The 9,552-nt window shown below is 38.5% G+C and overlaps 1 protein-coding gene across 1 annotated transcript; it reads left to right on the plus strand.

Annotated features, from left to right (window-relative positions):
• Nucleotides 1-280: 280 nt before the first annotated feature.
• On the plus strand, nt 281-787 carry LOC138902136 (uncharacterized). The gene is made up of 2 exons (XM_070189955.1): nt 281-478; nt 533-787. The coding sequence occupies exons 1-2, from the start codon at nt 281-283 to the stop codon at nt 785-787; spliced, it is 453 nt and encodes a 150-aa protein (XP_070046056.1).
• Nucleotides 788-9,552: the final 8,765 nt, after the last annotated feature.

Here is a 9,552-nt window from a genome sequence, read left to right on the forward strand (position 1 = left end):
CGACGTCTGGGGGGGGGGGTATGATGATGTGCATGGTGGCTTTGGTTTTGGAGAAAGAAACGGAGGAGGAACGTCTCTACTGGATATTGCTAGATCATATGATTTGGTGATAACAAACTCGACTTTCCCGAAGAAGAGAGAGCACTTGGTCACCTTTCGGAGTTTGGTGACCGAGGTTCAGATTGGTTATTTACTCTACACGAAGTCTAATAGAGGACTTTGCACGGATTTCCAGGTCATCCCGAGTGAGAACCTCTCGACCCTTCATAGACTCCTTATCATGGACCTTGAGATCACAAGGAAGAGAAGGAAGAGGGAAATATATAGTCAACATAGGGTCAAGTGGGGAGCCTTGACGGAAACTAAAGCGCAGGAATTGCGGGTCAAGCTGGTGACTATGGGGGCTTGGAGGAGTAGTGGGGAAGCATGCGCTATGTGGACCACGACTGTGCAGTGCATTAGGGAAGCTGCGAGAGAGGTATTAGGGGTATTAAAGGCTTACTCTGGTGGTCACAAGGGATACTGGTGGTAGAATGGAGAGGTACAAGGAAAAGTGGAATCCAAGAATTCATTGTATTTGAGGCTAGTGGAAAGTGTAGACGAGGAGGAGAAGAGAGCGAGTAGGGAGCATTATAAGTTGGCTAAGAAAGATGCAAAGCTAGCAGTTACGGCGGCCATGACTATAACTTTTAGTCGTTTATATGAGGAACTCGAGGACCGAGGTAGGGATAATAGGTTGTTCAGGTTAGCCAAGGCACGAGAAAGGAAGGCGCGTGACTTGGACTAAGTAAAGCGCATTAAGGACGAAGAAGGTAGAGTTGTGTTGGATGAGGGGCTTATCCATTGGAGATGGCAGACCTACTTCTATAGTCTCTTGAACGAGGAGGGGACAGAAGCATTGTACTAGGTGATTTAAAACTATTCGGGAGTCATTGTGACTTTGGGTATTGTAAGCGGATTAGAATTGATGAAGTTGAGAGGGCTATGTATAAGATGAGTAGGGGCAAAGCGACCGGGACGGATGAAATCCCGGTGGAGTTTTGGAAGAGTGCGGGTGAGGCAGGCTTGAGTGGCTCAGTAGGATATTTAATGTCATTTTTAGAATGGAGAAGATGCTCGAAGAGTGGAGGTGGAGCACGATGGTTCATGTATACAAGAACAAGGGTGATATCCAAAATTGCAATAACTATCGGGGTATCAAGCTGCTTAGCCATACTATGAAAGTCTGGGAGAGAGTGGCAGAGCTAAGGAAGAGAGGGAGTGTGTCTATTTCTGAGAACCAGTTTGGGTCTATGCCGGGGCGTTCGACTACAGAAGCTATCCACCTTGTTAGGCTATTGATCGAATAGTATAGGGAGAGAAAGGACAAATCGAGGTCCTGAAAATTGAGGTCCGAAAAAATCGAGGTCATGAAAAATCGAGGTCATGAACAATTGAGGTCTTGAAAAATCAAGTCCATGTAATCGAGGTCAGGTCTGGGCAGAAACTTTAAGTTACCAAACGGGGGTTTCGTCCCATTGTTTTCCATTTTTGACAAATTGGAGCTTCGGGAGAGGCGATGTTTGAGAGATTCTTAAGGAAAAACATCGGGATAAGTGATTTTAACTCGAATTTAGTCAATATACACAAATATATCATTGTTTTCATCATTTAATTAGTGTTTTGAGATGAAAATTTGGTGAAAATGAGAAAGAGTTGTTGGACGAGAATTTTGAAATTTCGAATGGGATTTTGTTATCGAATTTGAGTAAAATTGGTATGGTCGCAGCTTCGCACTTGCGATCAAAAGCTTCGCAGGTGCGATCACACTAGTAGGCAGCAGTTCCATCATTTCCTTAAGTCCGAATTGTATCTGCTACCGTCCGAAACTCACCCGAGGCCCCCGGGACCTCAACCAAATATATCAACAAGTCCCATAACATAATACGAAACTACTCAAGGACTCAAAACATACTTAACAACATCAAAAAGACGAATTACACCTAAATTCTAAATCATTGAACTTTGAAACTTCAAATTCTATATATTGTGCCGAAACACATCAAATCCATCCGTAATGACTTCAAATCTTGCATACAAGTTACATTTCACATTATGGTCCTTTTCCAATTTCCAAAATCGGATTTCGACCCCGATACAAAAAAGTCAACCCCTCGGTCATACTTTCCAAAAATTCAACTTTCGGCATTTCTAGCCAAATTCCACAATGTACCTCCATATAATTTTTCGGACACGCTCCTAAGTTGAAAATTACCATATGGATCTATTGGAATCATCAAAACTCCATTCCGGCGTGGTTTACACATAAGTCGACATCTGGTCACTATTTTAACTTAAGCTTTAAACCTTGGAACTAAGTGCTCCAATTCATTCCAAAACCTTACCGGACCTGAACCATTTACCCCTGCAATTTACACAACAACTGTTAAGTACAATTTGAGCAGTAAATGGGGAAGCGAGATTGTAATACTCAAAACGACCTGCCCGGTCGTTACCGTCGTGTACATGTTGAACTATCTTCTTAATTGTTGTTTTGTACTCAGTCACAATTTACTTGTTTATTCTATCCAGTGTCTGTTATTATTATTGATACATCATATCATTGTTATTTATGTTGATTTCATGATTACGGAGAGCCCAAGAGAGTGAAGAGATTTATGACTGAGTGAGGCCGAGGTCCTGATTGTGAGATATTATACTATAGCACACGAGTTATCCGTACGGATCTAGATATTGATATTATAGCACGTGAGTAGTCCGTGCAGCACATGAGTTATTCGTGCGGATTATAGCGCTTGGGCTGTAGGAGCCCCTTCGGAGTCTGTACACCACCAGTGAGCGCAGGTACCTACTGAATGCGAAGGGCCGAGAGCCTAGTGATTTAGTTATTGTGACGAGTCGAGTAACTATTGTCCAGAAAGGTTGTACTTGCTTTTCATTTGTTGTCGCACATAGGTTCTATCTGTCATTGTTGTGAAATCTCTAAACAATTTTTATATCCGGATTACATGAAATTGAACTGTCTAAAAATTAATTTGACTTAAACTGCTAGATTTGAAAGCATGTCTATTCTTTCCTGGGATTATTGATAGTGAACTATAACTGTGTAGCTCGTCACTATCTTCAGCTCTTTATTTATTATTGTTACTTGCTGAGTTGGTTGTACTCATACTACACCCTGCACTTCGTGAGCAGATCTAGGTGCTCCCAGACATAGCGGGTATTGATTCTCTAGCACAGTTGATTTTCAAAGATTACGAGGTAGATGTCGTATTTTGCAGACCTTGCCTCTCCTTCCCTGTCTCCTTATTTACTGTATTTGGTCTCACACTATTATAGACTATATTTTTCAGACTTGTATTCATATTAGATGCTCATGTACTCTAAGACACCAGGTTTTGGGAGTGTTTATATCTGTAATTATGAGGTCTTTTATTACACTCAAATTATTATGTTTTTCAAACTTTAAGAAAATATGGTTTTATTAAGGTTGTCGGCTTGCCTAGTATCGAGATAGGTGCCATTGCGATAGGTGAGATATTTGGGTCGTGACCTTTATGCTTTTTTCTGTTGAGGCAAGTCATCCACTGATATAAGAGGAAATGGTTCAGATAAATCTTCTTTTCCCAAGTAATGTGATCTATTCGTTGCAATGTCACTTATTTACTCATAAAATGTAGTAGTGTTTAGTAACAATGGTATCATTATAGCAAATGAGTGCAATGCTTTACGAACTACAGCATCATGTCTTGGGGATCTCATTGAGTCATATACATATATGCAGCCATCATGCAAAGATAGAACGCCCAACACCCAATGCCATGCATCTTTTACATTAATTGGCATAAAAACATAATCAACAAAAAGCCAAGGGGTGTTACAAAGAATGTAAAACCCAAGAAGATACTCTTTTAATTTCTTTATCAACTCAAATATCTATTTTTTACATTCATGTCATCTATGGTTGATTTATTGTACACCTCTTCAATGGAAGAACTGAAATAGTTGTCAGTAGTTGTCATCCTTATGTTTCATATTTTTTCTGTTGAGGCAAGTCATCCACTGATATAAGAGGAAATGGTTCAGATAAATTCTCTTTTCCCAATTAATGTGATCTATTCATTGCAATGTCACTTATTTACTCATAAAATGTAGTAGTGTTAAGTAACAATGGTATCATTACAGCAAATTAGTGCAATGCTTTACAAACTACAACATCATGTCTTGGGGATCTCATTGCGTCATATACATATATGCAGCCATCATGCAAAGATAGAACGCCCAACACCCAATGCCATGCATCTTTTACATTGATTGGCATAAAAACATAATCAACAAAAAGCCAGGGGATGTTACAAAGAATGTAAAACCCAAGAAGATACTCTTTTAATTTCTTTATCAACTCAAATATCTGTTTTTTACATTCATGTTATCTATGGTTGATTTATTGTACACCTCTTCAATGAAAGAACTAAAATAGTTGTCAGTAGTTGTCATCCTTATGTTTCATATTTTTCTTTCTTTCGGAGGTAATAGAATATAACATCAATATGCTACTGTAACGATCCGTCTGGTCATTTTGAGAGTAATATCCCTGATCCACTAGTTACTGCTTCTCCCATATCTATTTCTGCTATTGTGACTTGCTGGGAGGTTTCGTGTTGGTTTGTGGAGTGATTTGGGACATTTAGTCCCTAAATGAAAGATTGAGTTTTAGGATTTTGACCGTAGTCGGAACTATGTGAAGACGACTCCAGAATAGAGTTTCGTCAGTTCTGTTAGCTCCGTTAGGTGATTTCGGACTTAGGAGCGTGTCCAAATTATGTTTTGGAGGTCCGTAGCTTATTTAGGCTTGAAATGGCGAAAGTCGAATTTTTGGAGATTTGGACCGATAGTGGAAATTTTGATATGACTTGTGTGCAAATATTGGGGACAATCGAATGTGATTTGGTTGGTTTCAGCATCGGTTGTCGAGTTTGAAAGTTTCAAGTTCTTTAAGCTTGAATCCGAGGATGATTTGTGATTTTAGTGTTTCTTGATGTGGTTTAAAGGCTCGACTAAGTTCGTATGATGTTTTAGGACTTGTTGGTCTGTTTGGTTGAGATCCCGGGGGGAGGGGGGGGAGCTCGGGTGAGTTTCAGATGGTTATCAGATAATTTTTGGACTTGGAAGATTTTTCTGGTGCTGGTTCTGCTGTAATCACACCTGCGCAAGGCTGCCCGTATGTGCGAGCAAATTGGTGTAAAAGCAGATTTGGGCATCCTGAATTAGGATAGCAGGTGCGCACGCGCAGGTGCGACCCTTTATCGCAGGTGTAGAGGCAGAGGGGAGGTAAGGGATTTGCGTAGATGTGCACATTTTCCGCACAAGCGCACCCGCAGGTGCGAGCCCGGGCTCTGCAGGTGCGGAAATACCTGGGTAGTGGTTAAAATCGAAGGGCTTCGTGATTTTTGTCATTTTGGAATTTGCAAACTCGGTTTAGGGCGATATTCAAGAGCATTATTGAGAGGTTTCTTGAGGTAAGTCCCTTGTGCTTATTTTGATCAATAATCCTGCTTCCCCTTTTATTTTCCCACCTAGTTAGTGTGTATTTAAGGTGGAAATTGGGAGTTGGAGGTTAGGGATTTGGAAAGTTTGATTTGTGGATTTGAAGGACCATTTGGTGTTGGATTTTAGTAAAATTTGATATGGTTAGACTCGTAAGTGAATGGGCTTTCTGATTTTCTGACTTCTACCCAATTCCAAGATGTGGGACCGGGTCGACTTTTTAGGACAGATTTCAGAATTTTTATTAAAAACTTTATTTTTTTAATTAGACTAGTCTATTGTAGTTGTATTTATGATATGCAATTGTGTTTGGCTAGATTTGGGCCATTCGTAGTCGGACAATCGAGGAAAGGGCATTCTTACAGATTGATTAAGCTTGCCTCGAGGTAAGTGGCTTGTCTAACTTTGTGTGGGGGAAATCCACCTTAAGATTTGGAACTATTGTGATACGTGAGCGCTGTGTACATGAGGTGACTAGTACACGCATGGTCTAGTTGTGGAAAAACCCGATTTTCTTACTGAGTAACAACATGTTTTCCTTTTATTTTGAATTATACCACTTTAATGAGTATTAATATATTTTTATTCTTAATTGAGTTATTCCAACAAGTGTAGCTATTATGTTTAGTCTAATACATCATGTCTACGTGTCTTAATTGCTCATGTGAACTCTGTGCAGCATGCTTAGTGAATTTCCTACTTCTTCCTTGACTGGTACTTAGTCTAAATTGTAAGTTTTCGTGATGTAGTGTCATTTCTATTGTTTGCGCTGCATATTTATTGTCCCTTGACTACGAAACGCTATTTTGGGAGATCCCTATGTACTGTATATTTACTTTGGGACTACAAAATAGTATTCTGGGGGATCCCCCTGTCTTGCATATTTACTTTGGGACTACAAAATAGTATTCTGGGGTATCCCCCTGTCTTGCATATTTACTTTGGGACTACATAACGGTATTCCGGGAGATCCCCCTATCTTGCACATTTACTTTGGGACTACGGAACGGTATTCTGGGAAATCCCCACTGCACATTTACATTTGGGACTACGAGACGGTATCTCGAGAGATCCCCTGTTGTGTTTCTGTATACTGAGCTGTTAACTTTTATGATTTCATTATTGGTAAATTTCAGCCTTTATTGTATTACGGTATTACACCCTATCTTGTTTTATTATATATTTACCAGTAGGTCCCTGACCTGACCTCATCACTACTCGACCGAGGTTAGGCCTGGCACTTACTTGGTACCGATTGTGGTGTACTCATGCTACTCTCTGCACATGTTTTTCGTATATAGATCTAGGTGCTCCTTATCAGCCGCACTATCAGTGAGCCGGGACAACTTTGGAGACTTCAAGGTATATTTGCCGTGTCCGCAGACCTCGGAGTCCCCTTTTACTCTTCCCCATGTCTATTATCTTCTGTATTTTTCTTTTGATAGACTCTGATGTATTCAGACACTAGATTTTAATCATATAGTTTGTGATTCACGATGTTTCGGGTTTTGGGATTGTTGTGTATTTTTTAATAGTTGGTTAAATTTATATTTTTATTTTATTATTCTGCAAAATGTTAGGCTTACCTAGTTATAGAGACTTGGTGTTGTCACGACGTCACACAGAGGGGAAATTGGGTCATGACAGCTACAAAAAGAAAACAGACATCAATCGAATATACACACAGATACCGATACTAAAACAAAACAAAAATAAATAATGTATGTTAACATACCGTCTCAATGATACCTATACCAGCATAATTAAGTTAAATAAACCATGTCCTCTCGGCTATAAATGCAGTTCCACGATCAAATTGTTTCTCCAGTATATCATCCTTCTTTTCGTACCATCTTCCTAAAAAGATTTAATAAATATATAAATATAATAGTTAAAACTATCATTACAAAGAAAATACAATAAAAACATAAAGAAATATGTAACATTGAGTTTGAATTAACTTTGTTTGAACAAACTTACTAAACTCATCACTAATTGATACATGAATTTCTTTAGTAATTGATGTTTTAAAAGGGTGATCCCCTTTCACAATAACAAGAGGTACAACAGGTTTTCTTATTCTTATTGCATCTTCTTGACTAGAGTCGTCCAAAACCTCATAAGCTTGGACACCTTCAAAACCTTACTGAATAGGCAAGGAAGAAGTTGCAACATCTTCAGGTGTAGAGCATTTTGGAATAGATGAAATTACAGGAGCAACACCTATGGACTCATTAACAAACTCGGAAGTTAATTTATGAATCAGACAATCAATCTGAGAGTTAGTCATCTCAATTTCATGATCTGGAATCATTTCGGTTGATGATTTTTTATAAACATCTACAGCTGGAACATCTTCATTGCGTGACTGTTTAGTCATCTTACCAGACGGGATATCTTCATTTGTTGTTTGTTTACAAAGCGCAGCTGTTAATTTATGAGTCTCTAAATCACACATTTCTAACCATTTAATTTCATCCGAAATTCCAACATCAACAAAGCCAGACGCTACATAAAATACGCATTAATATGTTAGAAAATATAAATTAAAATTGAATATACAACTTTACGTTTCAATACCATAAGTCCCTACCTTTATCGCTTCTAAATTAAAATCATCTAATTTCCCATGTTTATTATTGACATCATGTTCTTTGATATCATGTGAATCCTCTGCAGAGCAAGAAATTGAAGAACTAAAAACAATATATTTTATAGTCATCCTCTAAATAATACTGATCCGGTATATAAAACTCAACAACATTCCTTTGGACATCACACTTCAAGTATAATATACAGTATACTAGTATACCTTCTTTGTTTTCATTAACTGCATCCCGGTTCCCATCACCATCACCTTCTACATCATTTTTCACATCTCTGTTCTATTGATGCTACATCAAAAAGTTTAAATAAAATGATATTAGCTTTAAAACTACCCAAAAACAGAAAACAATGCAGACAATAAGTACTAGTATACCTCTAACGTGCTCTTCTTAATTGAATCAATTGCATCAAACACCTCAAGAATTTCTCAGCGAGATAATTTTTTAACCACTAGTTCATCCTTGTATTCCTTCTTTAACAATGATACTTCTTTCTTCAATTCCAGTTGGCTATCTTGCAAAGTATTTAACTGGTGTAACGACTCGACCAGTCGTTTTGGGCATTTATGCTCCTTTCTACTATTTAAATTCTTGAATACCTTCATACGATGTATTATGACTTGTGTGAATTGTCGGTTGTGGTTTTCAGGTATTTTGGAGTTAGTTTGGAAGAATGAAATCCAAGGCTTTAAAGCTTAGGTTAAAATAGTGACCGGATGTTTGATGATTCCAATAGCTCAGTATGGTGATTTTGAATTTAGGAGCGTGTTCGAAAAATTATTTGGAAGCCTGTAGCTAAATTAAGCTTGAAATGGCTAAAATAAAAATTTTAGTTTGGAAGTTTGACCGGGGAGTTGACTTTTTAATATCGGGGTCGGAATCCGATTCTGGAAATTGGAATAGCTTCGTCATGTCAATTATGAGGTCAATGGGACTTGATTTGATAAGTTTTGGCATCGAATGTAGAAGTTGGAATTTTTTAGTTTCATTAAGCTCGAATTGGGGCAAGTTTCGTTATTTTAGCATTGCTTGATGTGATTTGAGTCTTCAACTAAGTTCGTATGATGTTTTAGGACTTGTTGGTATATTTGGTTGAGGTCCCGAGGGGCTCAGGTGAGTTTCAGGGTGGTTTCGAACCATTTCTAGGCCATTCTTAATTGCTGTTTTTTTGTCTACAGAGGTGTGCATCGCGATCGCAAACATTTGGCTGCGTTTGTTAAGAGAAAACAGGAGTTTAGGGCTTTGTGAATCGCGATCGCGGAAGCTCTTTCGCGATCGCGTAGAATAAAATCTCTATTGCACTGACCTGACTTTGGAAGCTCATATCTCGCAATCTATAAGGAATTTGGAGATGATCCAAAAATAAAAGTTGTAACCCTGGATGTCTAGTTTTCAGAAA

Source organism: Nicotiana tomentosiformis, chromosome 11 (assembly GCF_000390325.3).
Source record: "Nicotiana tomentosiformis chromosome 11, ASM39032v3, whole genome shotgun sequence".
Lineage (NCBI taxonomy): Eukaryota > Viridiplantae > Streptophyta > Magnoliopsida > Solanales > Solanaceae > Nicotiana > Nicotiana tomentosiformis.

Bases quoted from the DNA above. Each gene is read 5' to 3' on its own strand.
- LOC138902136 (XM_070189955.1), top strand. From the start codon at position 281: ATGGACCTTGAGATCACAAGGAAGAGAAGGAAGAGGGAAATATATAGT. The intron at 479-532 runs GTATTAGGGGTA...TACTGGTGGTAG, and splicing joins TTAGGGAAGCTGCGAGAGAG to AATGGAGAGGTACAAGGAAA.